We start from the raw sequence: 15255 nt of genomic DNA, 5'->3' as shown, positions 1-15255 counted from the left end.
CCTTGAGAAGTCGTGCAACCTCTGGATTAAAAAGAGGTGTTTTAATATACTGAAGAAATAATGTACAGATTCTTTGTCGAAGTCCTTGTAAATTACATTCCTTCACTGCCCTCATCATGAGGTCTGCTTCTCTATCAATTAATTCCACTATTTCTTGCGTGAGTTTACATTCATGTTCCTGAAAAAATAAACAAAGTGTTTAGCAAACCATAGGTATACAATTCCTTATACTGACTGTAATTCTTAATATCAGTTGCCAATTATAATAGTTTACAGGCGGCAGGGCATCTAAAATATTCAGAGAATGGCTTTGAAAGCATCTTCTGAGAAAGGGTCAACAAAGAGTCAAAATATCAGATACTGCTCAACATTTCAGAAACCCTTTGCTTTTAGAAATGTGAATACAGTGCTTTCCTCAGCCATTAGTTGTGATTTTTAAGTACTTAATTAACCATAAAAATAGCTTTTATAGTAAGCTACATGTAAAACATCTTCCCTGAAATGAATGAAGCATTTTTGGAGTTTTTTATTCTGTGAAAATAGTGATGGAGGGAACCCAATCCAAATTAGAGACACACCAAGGGTTTCCTTCCCCTATCAGAACTGCTTAACTGCAGAAAGCCTCATCCAAGCAATTTTTCCCAGAAAGCACGTCTTCTAGTTTGGCTTTAGGATAGAAATCCAACACTTGCTTCCCAGCTGTTCTAATATATTCTGTATATTTAAATATCTTCATAGTAAGTCAGTGTGCTTAGGATCAGATATCTCACTTTTTCATCAGTGTTCAGAACCAGTGAAGAGTGCACACTGTTGATTACACAGGACCTATCCATCCCCTCAGGTTCTTTCAATTTTTCAAGAGTGGGTAAGTTGTTTGTTATCTTTTAATCTGGCTTCATTCATTCATTCATTCATTCATTCATTCATTCTAAGAGTAGAATGGAAGCTACCAATTAAGCATACACATATTTATTTTGTTTAAGGATTAATATGGCTATCCAAATTGTAATAATGTGTTTCCTGCTGGCATACAGCTATAAACAAATCATAGCAGGTCAATGTCGATAACAAAAACACCAATAAAGAAAACAAAATCTCACAGTTGAGGCATAACCACAATATACTCAGCCTCCAGAGAATATTCTGGCTCCAATGCTGAGAAAGCATCCATGTCTTCAAAGCCTTCCTGAAGGCCAACAAGATTGGAGACAGGCGAATCTTAGGGGAGAGAACATTCCAGAGAGCAGGGATCACAACTGAAAAGGCATGCTTCCTACGTCCTGTCAGATGCCATGTTTCAGAGAAGGAGCCAGGAATGGGCCCACTCTATTGTAATGTATGGGATGGCCAGAAACAACCAGACATAAATGATCTTTGCAAATATTGAAGTCCTGGGCCATGAAGGTGGTAACCAACATCTAGAATTGCATCTGAGAGCTTATTGGGAACCATGGCAGTTAGCAAAGTAGAGGTGTAACCTCCACAACAATAAGGAATAAAGACCTCAAATATAAATACAAATAGAGAACATCAAATATTTACTTATAAGGGCTCAAGGCAACATTACACAATTTTCTCTACAACAACAGCCCTATGTGGTAGGTTGGACTAAGGGAAAATGACTTGCTTGATATACAAAACAAGCTTCCAAGCTGATGAGATGGTTGAACCTCAATCTCCCTGGTCTTAAGTCTGACATGTAAATCACTACATACTGTTGATATGTGACATCAGTGTGTGTGTGTGTTTTTAAAGCCTTGGAGAAACATACCTTCACTGTATGTTTTAGGGTTAACAACACATCTAGCCGTTCATCTTGGGGAAGATCTTTCATACTAATGCTGCGATAGATTCCAAGTAATTCCCTGGCCCGCAGTGTGAATTGTGTATCCATTTCTGTGGTTCTGCCATCAAATGCTTTCCATCTTTTTGGTTCTGCACACTGGAGAAACAATTTGAACCAATGATTATAGAACAAGGAGCAGTACATGAATAAAGTACAGTGCTAGAAGTTTAATGGAGACTCAGTTGTTGCTTCTACATATTTAACATTTCATTTCAGTTAATTAAAAATAATCATTATTCTAAGAAATCAGCAATTACTAACAGTATTTTTTTAATAAATCCTTATATATAATTGTGAAATCCAGTGATTTATGGTAAAATTATAGTTTCCTAATGAACATAAAAAATTCAAAGGACAATACAAAAAATATGAAAGACTTATAGATTTAACAGAATGGAGCTAGAACCAGTATTATCATATAATTACAGTTTAATTATGCTAATCTGCTGATAGAGGTGAATAAAACATTTTCCAAAATGTATCAAGTTTGTCCAAATTCTTGAAATATGGAAGCCACAAACACTTTTCTGATATAATCAATATATATATATATATATATATATATATATATATATATATATATATATATATATATATATATATATGTGGGGGGGGTGTGTGTGTGTGTGTATGTAAAGGTAAAGGTTCCCCCACACATGTGTGCTAGTCGTTTCCGACTCTAGGGACCGGTGCTCATCTCCGTTTCAAAGCCAAAGAGCCAGCGCTTGTCCGAGGACGTCTCCGTGGTCATGTGGCTGGCATGACTAGATGCCAAAGGTGCACGGAACGCTGTTACCTTCCCACTGGAGTGGTCCCTATTTTTCTACTTGCATTTTTACGTGCTTTCGAACTGCTAGGTTGGCAGAAGCTGGGACGAGTAACAGGCGCTCACTCTGTTACGCGGCACTCGGGATTCGACCCGCCAAACTGCTGACCTTCTGATCGACAAGCTCAGTGTCCTAATATATATATATGTCTCTCTTCCACTATGTAGAATCCAAAGTGTGGGTGGACCACAGATCTAAAGTGTAGGAGCTTAGAACTATATACATATATAGTTGTATATATATATATATATATATATATATATATATTATATATATATATATATATATATATATAATATATATATATATTATATATATATATATATATATATATATATATATTATATATATATATATATATATATATATATATATATATATATATATATATATATATATATATATATATATATATATATATATATATATATATATATATATATATATATATATATATATATATATATATATATATATATATATATATATATATATAATATTCCAGCATTAAGGTTTTTACTGATTTTCTGGTAATCATGCTTTTTTTAAAAAAGATGAATGGGCAACAAATAATCAAAATAATGTAAATAGACAGATCTTTAGGTTTGCAGTCAGATAGGGGAAGTAGGGAAGACTGGGGAAATAAAATAGTGAGAGGCCATTCATTTCATGCACTTGAGCTAAACCTGATGTTTATTTTCCCCTTTTTAAAAGTTTTTGGAATCTGACTGTTTAGCACCTGTTAGACCCTCAGTGGCATGATCTTCTTTAATAAACCAATTTTCATAACAGGAGATGAACAGCTGTGCACAAAAATTAGATACAACTTAGCATAATAAGGACTGCTCAAGTTCTGGAGCTTGGATGGCTTAATGAAGCTAGATAATTTTAAACTTTGGATTTAATAGTTTTAGATTTAATAACTTGGATTTAATAAACTTAAAGGTTTTTCAGATTACTATAGATATTGCTTGAGAATAAATGCTTGAGAATAAAGTATTTGTAATTAATAATTAAAATAAAAATAAAAAATAGCATTGATAAATAATATTTATAGCATTGAGTCAAATAACCAGAAGGAAAACAGGTAACTGGGTTGCAGTAAACCTGTTTCACACCAGGAACTGACAAAGGACTAGTTTGTGGTTACACATAATACAGGGCCCAGGCTTTGATTGTGTAATTATGGCTATCATATTGACAGTTTCGATCTTCTTCCATGAATGCCTCTGCATAATTAGTAAGTTGAAGAGCCTTAACATCATTTGACCCTTGCACTTGAGTTCTAAGCTCCTACACTTTAGATCTGTGGTCCACCCACACTTTGGATTCTACATAGTGGAAGAGAGACATGTGCATATGTTTCTTTGACTGAACTGGAGATAGAAGAACCACAACAAAACTGTGGGGAAAAATTCCCTCCTGATTTAATTTTTTTAAAGAAAAGAAACCTTGGCAATACTCCTGTCTTTTAAAAGCTCCTCTTCAGTATGACTAAATCCTCAACCTAGGGTTACTCCTTATTTCCTATGTAAATGCAAGAGATGGAATGAACATGGGTGGGTGGATATTAGGAGATTTCTAGTCCTGGTTTACGGCGATAATCTCTCTAACCTGTCTTGTCATGTTTAATAAGCATCCGACAGGGCAGATTAGTACCATGGAGCTCTCTTCTAACTGTCTTCAGCAGGAACAAAGCTGACTGTGCTGTGTTCTTTCTTCTTTTCTTTTTTAACTTTAGCAATTTTATTTCCACAGCTCTCTACATTTCTAGGAAGCTTGAATACACAGAAACTGTTTGCTACTGGAAACAGAAATCTGTACACTATTAAGAAACTCCTATTTTTCAAATTATATAAGCATTAAAAAGTAAAAATAGAATTTCATAAATAAAATTTGACAGATTCTTAGTGGGTTTAGCTCTATAATTAAATGAAGTGCAAATAATTGGAACTGATGGACTGAAGCCAAAACCAATTTTGAAAATTGATGCAATAGATTTTTGCCTAAGTAAATAAAATTCTGCATCTTTCAATTAGAGCTAGCAAATGCTTGACAGAATCAGAAACAAAAGATTGTTGCTCCAGCATAATTAAAGTTCTATTAATTTGTTTTCTGGTGCATACATGATAGCACAAACCTTTTATATGTATTAAGAGACACTGTAAGCCAGTATTATGACACCCAGAGTAGCTGAAGAGATTTAAAATCACTGATCACACATTAATTTTCTCTATATGCACAAAGCATTTTAGATAATGTTTCCCAATCTGGTTTGCTCCACCATAGGATCAGTGCCTGTCCTGTATTCCCAAATATCACAGGACTCCAGAAATTCTCCTGCACCAAAAAGCCTGCTATAAAGTCAGTTTTGTAGGATTAATATTGTAGCTGGGGGATGGATAGTTTTCCAAGGGTGAGAATTCTTGCCTTGTCCTAGAACCTCAGGTCCCCTCCAGGCCTACTAAAATCAAGGGTTGGTGGTGGCTTGATAACTTTCTACCTAGGATTAGTAAACTGAAATTGAGGCAGTTATATTTTAAAGAATTTTAGCAGGCTTTATTGAACCAGGTTGAAAAATAATGGTTTGCATATTAAGAAATCCATGATGGACTTATATAAGTGCAATCTGATATGTTCCAGAATCTCCCAACCTCAACTCTGAAAGTCATACAACCAAGCATTTTGAAATATTTCCTAATCCAACTTTTCAATATGCAGAATAGGTTGAAATCTGAAGAAATTGTTTGAATGTCTTAAAATGTCAAAATTGCTCTACTTACGCAGTAACTACCCATATTATATAAAAGATCTTACTGATTGCTCTTTCACAACAGCTTTTGGGCAGAGAGCCCACTTTTAGGATGCAGGTGTGAACTTGATATACATTTGTCTGACTCCAAGCAAGGTGTTAGCAATACATACAGGTAATACAACACATGCAAGATATATCATCTTTATTATTATTAATAAAGAATTAAAACTTTGGTTATATAATGAACAAGAATATATTTGCTGTTCCTTGTCTCAGATAATCAAGACACATACACATGTGAAGCATGTTGGAAATAACATATCCTGAACTTAAAGTGTATACACTTTTTGAACAATATTATAACTTTATCTTATAAACTTACATCTAAAAACTTTCTGTAGAAATTGTGAAACAAAAGAAAAACTTGTAGAAAGTTCAAATGAACAATATTTCCATTTCTCCTAAAATATTCAGGAAGCATCTTAAAACAGCAAAAAAGGTTTTAAAATGTATTCATTTTATGAATATGTTTACATATGACACTTGGTGTCATAGATCAATTACAAAATGAAAAGTAAAAAGGACTTTAGTAATTTATAGCAAAACAGAATGGCTACTGGCAAAGGAATGAAAAAAGGGTACATACTCTCCTCTTATTTATTCAAACTATACGATGAATATAATGTGTGTGTGATATCAATTAACTTATGGCTTAATTATGTGAATGTATTTTAATGTGGAGTGGTATATATATACTGCTCAAAAAAATAAAGGGAACACTTAAACAACACAATGTACTGTATTTAATAGTAGGATGTCTTATTTTCTGTTCCCTTTATTTTTTTGAGCAGTATATACTGTAAAAGACAGGCCCCAGCTGGAAAAAGACTAGGGAAGTGAAATAAGAAACATCAACCTAGGCAGTTAAAATCTTGAACCAAAGAGGGAAAGAAAAATTGAACTATTTCAGAAGATTCTCAAAATATATTTTGTGATTAAATCACTGTCTTATGTGTAGAATCAGTAAAACCAGAATGAACTACCAAGTCACAAAAGAGTTCTTATTCATCTTGTGCAACCTTTGTAACAATTTAGAACAAGATCAGCTTTCTTTGGTAGCTTTTTTATAATATCCAGTTTTGTGTCATTTGCATATGTCATGAGCATGCCTTTCACTTTTTGTTCATGCCGGCCACATGACCATGGAGACGTCCTTGGCTTTGAAATGAAGATGAGCACCGGCCCCTAGAGTTGGAAACGACTAGCACACATGTGCAGGGGAACCTTTACCTTTACCTAAAATAATATTTGACTGGGCCCAGAAGGGAACTCTGTGGCACACTACTCAACACACTACTCTCCCTCCTGCTTCAAAAGAATCTCTCTATCCATTCCATTAGTCAGTGGTAATTCCACTGAACTTTTCTCACTTCTTGCCCAAATTTTAGCAGACACACCCTCTTGTTCTCCTCAAACATACCATTCCTTAGTTTCTGCTGTCATTCAGAACAATTCTGAGAGTTAACTGTCAGCAAGTTATAGTTTGATAGCTGTCTCTTGCAGTGAGATGGGAAAGGGAGATTTTTGTTTATTAAACTAAAGTAGGATTTTTGCTTATTAAACTGGAGTTAACTACTGACTGCTTCTTCCATCTAATTTTCTCTTTCAGCAGGGAACTGGATTTAGAGCATAAACTTGGTACGGTTTCTATACATTTTCTCCCAATAAAAACAGTCTCTAGCACGAGAGAATTCTTATGAGGGAAACTGAAGAATAGAAATGAAGCAATTTTAAAATTAGGGAAAACAATATTTATCGATATTGTACATTATTGTATGCTTTTTATCTGGAAGCATCAAAGCTTCTAAGTTTATTTCAAGTATAGTGTTGGCTGCTAGCGACATCTACAGGTGGATAAACAATTTAAGACATTTACCTTAATTAAAATAATAATTTCTTATTCTTATGTCTTTTTCTTATCCATTGCTCTATTCTTAGAATTATTTGCTATTATTCCAAAGTAATTTTACTGTTTTACTGTTTTATCTATTCTATTTGCTGTCTTTACATTCCTACTTTTAATTTCAGTCTGAAGCTTCTTCTAATGAAGAATTCATCTTAATGTTAGAACTCTTAAGTTCATAAGATTATCATTATAAGAGAACTCTAACACACAAATGAAATACTTGGGCATTTAGTTCAAATCATATATGTGAGCAGATTCAATTGTCCTCTGAAACAGAAATCATACACAAATAGAATACAATGCAGAACCACAATTTAAATTTACAATGTACTTTATTTCTTTTGGCTTAAAGTATACCTGATAATTAGAACAATAGAATCATGGGGCTGGAGCACACTACTGGCTCATATTTAAGTGGTAGCCCACCAGGACACCTAGATCCTTCTCACAGTTACTACCGTTGAGCCAGGTACTGCCTATTCTGAACCTATGTATTTGGTTTTTCCTGCCTAAATGCAGGACCCTTACTCTTCTCACCACTGAACCACATCTTGTTGAACAAGGCCCAACGCTCTTGTTTGTCAAGATCCTTGCTAGTGCTTTGAAAAGGAATAGGTCACTGGAAGCTTAAAAATGAGATAAGAAAAGGATTGCCATTGATTATCTGACATGTTACAACTTCAAACTATCTAGCAGCAATATGATCTATACAAGAAGTCAAATAAAAAAATTCTTCTTGAGATGCAACTCTACCAATTTCTTCACTTGAAGAGAAAACAGGATGATGGGTATAGTTAATTTACTTGAAGTTGTAGTCTTCCCCTAAATACCTCTTCCCCCCCCAATAGAAAATTTATTTTGCATGTGAAATAATGACTTTTTCTGAAAAGCCTTACACAAAATTTCAAATATATTTTCCTACAGTAGAGCCAAAGGTGTCTAGTGTTGTAACAGTGACAGAAATGATATCGTAGAATATAAATTCTGGTAACATGAATGAAATTACTATAATAAATTTACCCTACATGCCTAAAATGCAGTATTAATTAAAGGTTATAGAGGGCATGGTTAGCATCATTTTCAATAAGAAGATGTAATTAAGTAAATTAAGATGTAAGTGGTGGCTTCTCTGTACATAGGTGAAAAGAAATTTTCACAAATTTATGAGTATACATAAAGACTTTTAATAACCATATCTAATGAGCCAATTTTACTGCCAGACATGCATAAAGCTCACAAATCATATCACCAACTGGTAAGTTAATTACTGTGCTTTTCTTCAGTATGTTGTTAGTTTGCAAATGTTAATTTCGGTTTTTGAACTCTTGGTACACTAAGACAGAAATTATCTCACTGACCTTTTCCAGAAAGAACAGGATTGCTTTTTCGTGGTTCTCTTCTACTGCATTTATTTTGTGTCTCCCAATGCAAGCAATCAGCTGGGTCTCTTTTTCTAGAAGTCCACAGAGAGCTGCTTTCCGTTCAGCTCCAGTGAAAGTGCTGTTGATGCCCTCAAGTTCCTCTTTTCTCCATACTGTATCAACACAAAAACTATATTGATTTTTTTCAATTGTCATTTTTTGATTAGCCTTCACCAAGCATTAACACAAATTGAATATTTTAAATTAGTCAAGTCTTAATAAACAAAAGCCATGTGAGCTACTATTTGGTTATTCTAAATTATCATTTACTAGTTAAGTTTTCTTGATATATACTAGGAGAAGCATCTTTGGGTTATTCAAATCAATTTCATAATATGAAAAGGTTCTTCTGTAATATATACACAGTCTCTCATGTCATTAGAAACATGTAATAATGCAGCTAAAAAGAAAGTAGACATATAGTTTCTAACTGTGGATAAGTAAATTCTATCTCAATAGCCAGATTATGTTTCAAGTAGGACTAATCCATTTGCCTACAGGCCAATGATATTGATGATACTCCTATATGAGATTATTTGACGAGGAGTGCAGGGGTTAGACTAGGACACATTTTTTTTGGAATTTGCTTCTTCATTATGGAATAATTTTACCTCAGAGTCCAATGGCATAGTTCTAATGCTTTTTAGAAGTGCAGTCAAAATGGAGATGTTCTGTAGAACATCTGATCTACAATATTCCCAGGAGTGGCAACTAAAGAGGCACACTAGTTTTAATGGGAGATATTTTTTATAATTATTAGTTTTATGGACATATGTTGCATTAATATATGGAAAGAGCTGACAGTCCCTGTGGAATTGGTGCCATAGAAATGTTATAGTATATTAATAGGGCCAGTCTGATCTAGTGATTAGTGATTAAAGCACTCATCTAGTGATTAAAGCACCAGTCTAGAAACTGGGAAACTGTAAGTACTAATTCTGCCTTAGCCATTAAAACCAGCTGGGTGACCTTGGACCTGTCACTCTGTTTCAGGGTTGTTGTTGGGGAGAAAATGGGAGGAAGAAAGAGTGTTGAATGTTCGCTGCCTTGAGGTATCTGTTAAAAATAATAAAGACAGAATACTAATTAATTAATTCTTAGTTTTTACCAAACCATTATCTTATATTTGACTGAGCATGTCACAAGTTTACATGGCTTTCCAGGTCAGCATAATTTAGAACAGTGCAGTAATTATAGCCAAATGTTAAAGGCTAATAAGCAATTTTACTTCACCTTTTGAGACCTTTGCTAAAGAGCTTTTCAAAACTTCCAGTTTGCTATAAAATAGCAAAACAGCAATTTATGTATTTATTTTTAGATTTATATCCTGTCTTTTAGGAGTTTAAGGTGACCTACATAACATTCACTTCTCCCATTTTTACCCACTACAGCTACCTTGTGTGATAGGATGGCCTGAAAATAAATGACTGGCTCAAAGTCATTTGAGTTTTTATGGCTGACCTCATCTTCCCTGTTGCCAGTCCAGCATCGTACTACAAAGCCTATTAAAGAAATGACACAATTTTTCAAAAGTTTCCAAATGTGAATCCTACGATCATGACTCCAAATTGTTATTCTTTTCCTTTCTAAAAGGAAGTTTGGACAAAGTTACACAAGACATTTTATGATACAATGACCAAAGCACCTATCCTGAACTGTGTATGAATCAAAGATTTATGAAGATTTATGGGAAAAAAACAAGCTTGTAATAATAAAAATGTTGTCCACAAAATGGCCATAGTTGTCTGTATTTGTGATAATCTCATTAGTGTTCTACCTTACAAACTAGGAAAAGGTTGAAACAATTTCTGATATTAAATACTTCTCCTTTTTTAGGAATATTTTATCCTTTATTACAATGTTTTTTTAAAAATACTGTGCTGCTAATGTATTACTCATTTAAATAAAAACATAAATCTAAAAAAAAATCTTTAAAGATCCACAACTTGTGTTAAAATATAAAACACATCATTAAAAATGAAGGTCACATTTTGGGAATTTGCATATAAAAAGCCTGCGCCAAAGTCATTTACATGCTGAAGGACAAAAGCGTACGGATTTCTGTAACTTTCCTGGTCAATTTTAAGAGCTTTATACATTAGCAATGTGAACTTAAACATGATTATAAAAGTGTTGTATATTTTTCCCTATATTACTGGGGGGGAAAGGAGTAATAAGACAGAATTTTATTTTGTATTCCCTATTATTTTCTATCAGCCTTAGGATACATTAAATTGTCAAAAAGTTGAGTATTCTTCTTCCTCAATTCATTTCCCCAAAGTGCACCAAAGACCAAAAATATAAATATATTACAATCCAATGATAAGAAGTTTGCACTTCTAATTACAGGCCTTTTTAAATGTTAAAAAGTAAAATGTTAGCTCTTCAAATGTATCATAAGCTTTGTGATTCTTACTTATAGCAATTCTCTTCCTTGCTACAACCATACAAATACTTCTAAAGTAGCTATGTTCCTAAACAGTTCCCTAAACTGTTGTAAACTTTATATATCAGAATTATTAGGTTACATTTCTTTAACCGTTGATGGCCAATTTTTAGATAGATAGATAGATAGATAGATAGATAGATAGATAGATAGATAGATAGATAGATAGATAGATAGATAGATAGATAGATATTCTATAATTCTGTCTTGAATTTGTTTCTTACTTGCAAGGTGAGAAGGACATGGACTGCTCTGCCAGAGACAGAAAAATATCTCAGGCTATATATTTGTATGTCTCTCTCATTAATGGTAATTCTTAGAGTAATGGTAGTTCTTTGGAATAAGAGAAAGCAGAATTTCCTGTTCTATTGTCTGATCCAAACCACATACCCAATCTTTTTGTGGTACTTGTATTGCAATGTTTTTTACCTTTGCGGTGCCAGGGTGCACATGGCCTGTGTATGACGCATCTGGCCCGCGGGACACCAGTTTGACACCCCTGCCATTCACCAAATTCACCAACCACAACATTTTAAAACAAATAAGCTGAAAAAGAAACAGAATCTAGATCTGCCAATCTGTCTTACAAGTACACTAAGTGATATTCTGGATAAGCTTATCATCCTCAGATCTTACATACAACCATGATAAACACAGTTCAGCACTGATCCTATCCTGCTTATCAGTGGATTCATTTCTGATGCTCTGGACAAGGTTTTATAACCATCACATATGCGGAAATAAGAGGTGAGCTGTGACTGATTAATCATGCATCTTTTTTGCTTGAAAGAAGTAACAAAAACAAATCGAGGTTACAACCAGCCATTCATCCATTAACAAAACAGCTAAATTATTCACTGTAAAAGATGGGTAATTGGCAAATTGATAGTTTGTTTACACTAAGCAATGCTACATCATAATATATAGTGCTAAATTTTAACAACCAAGTTGGCATTCAGTTGATGGTATCTGACAGCCTATTATGAATTTATTTTTTCTGCTATCAGCACACAACAATGATGAGGTATTAATGATGTCAGGCAGATTATGTAACAAAGCAAAATATAAACTGTGCAAAGACTCTTACAAACCACTTTATATTTCTCTTCCCAGAACCATGTGGATTATTGTTGTTGTTGTTGTTAGTTGCGAAGTCGTGTCCGACCCATCGCGACGCCATGGACAACGTTCCTCCAGGCCTTCCTGTCCTCTACCATCTTCTGGAGTCCATTTATTATTAATAAATTATTAAATTATGGGATTTAATACACAAAGAGCTGAAATCCAGTACTGGAAGTTTTTCAAAGGTATCCAAGCAGAGATGGACTGTAAAAACTGGACTGAATGCACTATCCTTTTGCCAGCCTTATAGAATGGGCCACGTATAGGTGGTACCTTGCTCAATAGTAGCAACTGTGAGAGAGATCTTGGAGTCCTAGCGGACAATCACTTAAATATGAGCCAACAGTGTGCTGCAGCTGCCAAAAAAGCCAACACAGTGCTAGGCTGCATTAACAGAGGGATACAATCAAGATCACGTGAAGTACTAACACAATTTTACAATGCCTTGGTAAGGCCACACCTGGAATACTGCATCCAGTTTTGGTCACCACGATGTAAAAAAGATGTCGAGACTCTAGAAAGGGTACAGAGAAGAGCAACAAAGATGATTGGGGGACTGGAGGCTAAAACATATAGGGAACGGTTGCTGGAATTGGGTATGTGTAGTATAATGAAGAGAAGGGTGAGGGGTGATATGATAGCAGTGTTCCTATATGTCAGGGGCTGCCACAAAGAAGAGGGAGTCAAGCTATTCTCCAAAGCACCTGAAAGCAGGACAAGAAGCAATGGATGGAAACTAATCAAGGAGAGAAGCAACCTAGAACTAAGGAGAAATTTCCTGACAGTTAAAACAATTAACCAGTGGAACAACCTGCCTCCAGAAGTGGTGAATGCTCCAACACTGGAAGTTTTTAAGAAGAGCCACTTGTCTGAAATGGTATAGGGTTTCCTGCCTGAGCAGGGGGTTGGACTAGATGACCTCCAAGGTCCCTTCCAACTTATGATGATGATGATGTTGATGATGTCAAGAAACAAGAAGGAAGATAATAAAGACAATATAAGTAATATTGGCTACAGTAACAGAATCTTAAAGCTTGAGAGCTTTTTGTCCTTCCTTCACTTTTATACAGCCCTTAAGACACAAGGTAGTAATCCTGACTTTCTCATTCCTTTCCAAGCAAAGTTTCCCACAGTTATGGCATATTTTCTTCAAGGCCCTCTCCATGCTGTTTTATCTATTTTCAAAAGTATCAAGACCATAATTCTTACGTGATTTTGAGCTTCTAAAAATATTAATTTCAAAAATATGTTTATTAAAATTCCATTTTCAACTAAAGACTGAACCATTATTTTTCTTTAACCAAGTGACAAACAGATCTGTTATCTTCTTTAAATATCAATGAATTGCTACATGCTTGAAGCATCACTAGTATAAATTATCAGGGTCCACATGAGAATAGCAGTCACAAAGAAAAATAATCAATGCTGTTTATGAGGAAATAAATTTTAAAAAACTGACTTCTATTACTTCTGTTACTTATTGAGGAAGCATCCAGAAAATAATGAATAAAAACAATAGCAAGCAATCTGAAACAGCACAATTCAACAACAGTTTATTTCAAGACTGATGTACTGGGCTCAATAGCTACTATTATATAATCAACAGTTTACACATCCCCACCCCTTGCACTTTGAAGAAACAGGATAGAAATAATATTGACACTTTTGAACTTTGGGATTAGAGAAGACTCTTGAGAATACCATGCACAATCAAGAAAACTGACCAATAGAATGTAGAATAAAACAATCCAGAATTCTCACTTGAAAAACATATGACAAGGTTCAAATTATTATGTTTTAGACGATGCAAAGATCCCGGTCCTTAAGAAGATCATAATGCTGGAAAGAGGGAAGGAAAGAGGAAAAGAGGTCAATCAGCAGCAAGGAGAATGGATCCGATTAGACCAGTAATGGTGCACTTTTGGAAGATCTAAAGGATCAGATTGGGGACAGATGACTACGAAGATGGTCTATCCATATGAACAATAGGAGCTTTAATTTATGGCATTCACACACTCAATCAAAGCAGTCTATAGTTTACTTATATCCAGTCTGATATCTACAAATAGTGCTAAGAAAGAGTGATAGAAATTCACAATGACACTTTTTTTCAGACTACTTCAGTACACTTTTGGATAACACCTAAAAACAGAGCAATTGTTTTCATAACCAGATCAATATTTTTCTAATTTGAGTTTGGTAGTTCTTTGGAATAAGAGAAAGCAGAATTTCCTGTTCTATTGTCTGTAACTGTTAATTAAATTATCATTTCAAGGGAATGGTCTTCTAATTCCAGGGAATGTACAGAAGTGGATATTTTCCATTTTTCTTGTATTAGTTTTTAAATATATCTCTGAAACGCTAGCAAAAGGCATGTCAGATGATGAATACATTCAAAGACATTCAAGTACACTTTTAACTTCCTAAAAGATGAGTTCTTTAAAAGAGAACAGATAAATTATGCCTCAACATAATATACAAGGAAACAGAATCTCAGTATAGAAGAATCAACATCACCCAAAATGTTGCAGTCATTTAAGCCAATGGTAAACTAATTCAGAAGAATCATATTCCTTAAGGAAACGAAGAAACTATTTTTTTAAAAAAGGCAGCTTCCCTACCTCTATAGTAACCCAACACATCAAGTAGAGGTTTCTGCTAAAGTTAGTTTTATATTGTACTGGTTTTATATTGGAAGCAATAAAATATGATTCTTCTTCAATTATAAATGTTTTCATTTAAAACTTTCTCTCTTATAACTGCCACTCTTCTTTGCATAAGTACCTAGACCATCTCTGAATATAATAGCTGAAAATAGATAGTTTACAGAAACTGGAATATGTCTTCTAAAGAATGTGCAAATGGATCTGGC

General features: G+C 34.2%; 1 protein-coding gene across 1 annotated transcript in view; it reads right to left on the bottom strand.

Moving 5' to 3' along the window:
• IQUB (IQ motif and ubiquitin domain containing) overlaps nucleotides 1-15255 on the bottom strand; it is a gene marked incomplete at its 5' end in the record, with an annotated part of 41657 nt that overhangs the window by 14228 nt on the left and 12174 nt on the right. The window contains 3 exons of the mRNA XM_081331858.1: nucleotides 2-178; nucleotides 1772-1942; nucleotides 8753-8928. Of these exons, the coding sequence (XP_081187984.1) occupies nucleotides 2-178; nucleotides 1772-1942; nucleotides 8753-8928 (524 nt within the window). The remainder of the gene's footprint in view (nucleotide 1; nucleotides 179-1771; nucleotides 1943-8752; nucleotides 8929-15255) is intronic.

The sequence above is a fragment of the Vipera berus genome (genome assembly GCF_964194415.1).
Source record: "Vipera berus genome assembly, chromosome: 6".
Classification (NCBI taxonomy): domain Eukaryota; kingdom Metazoa; phylum Chordata; class Lepidosauria; order Squamata; family Viperidae; genus Vipera; species Vipera berus.
The sequence above is the reverse complement of the archived record's forward strand: the minus strand, read 5'-3'. Positions and strand labels throughout refer to the sequence as shown.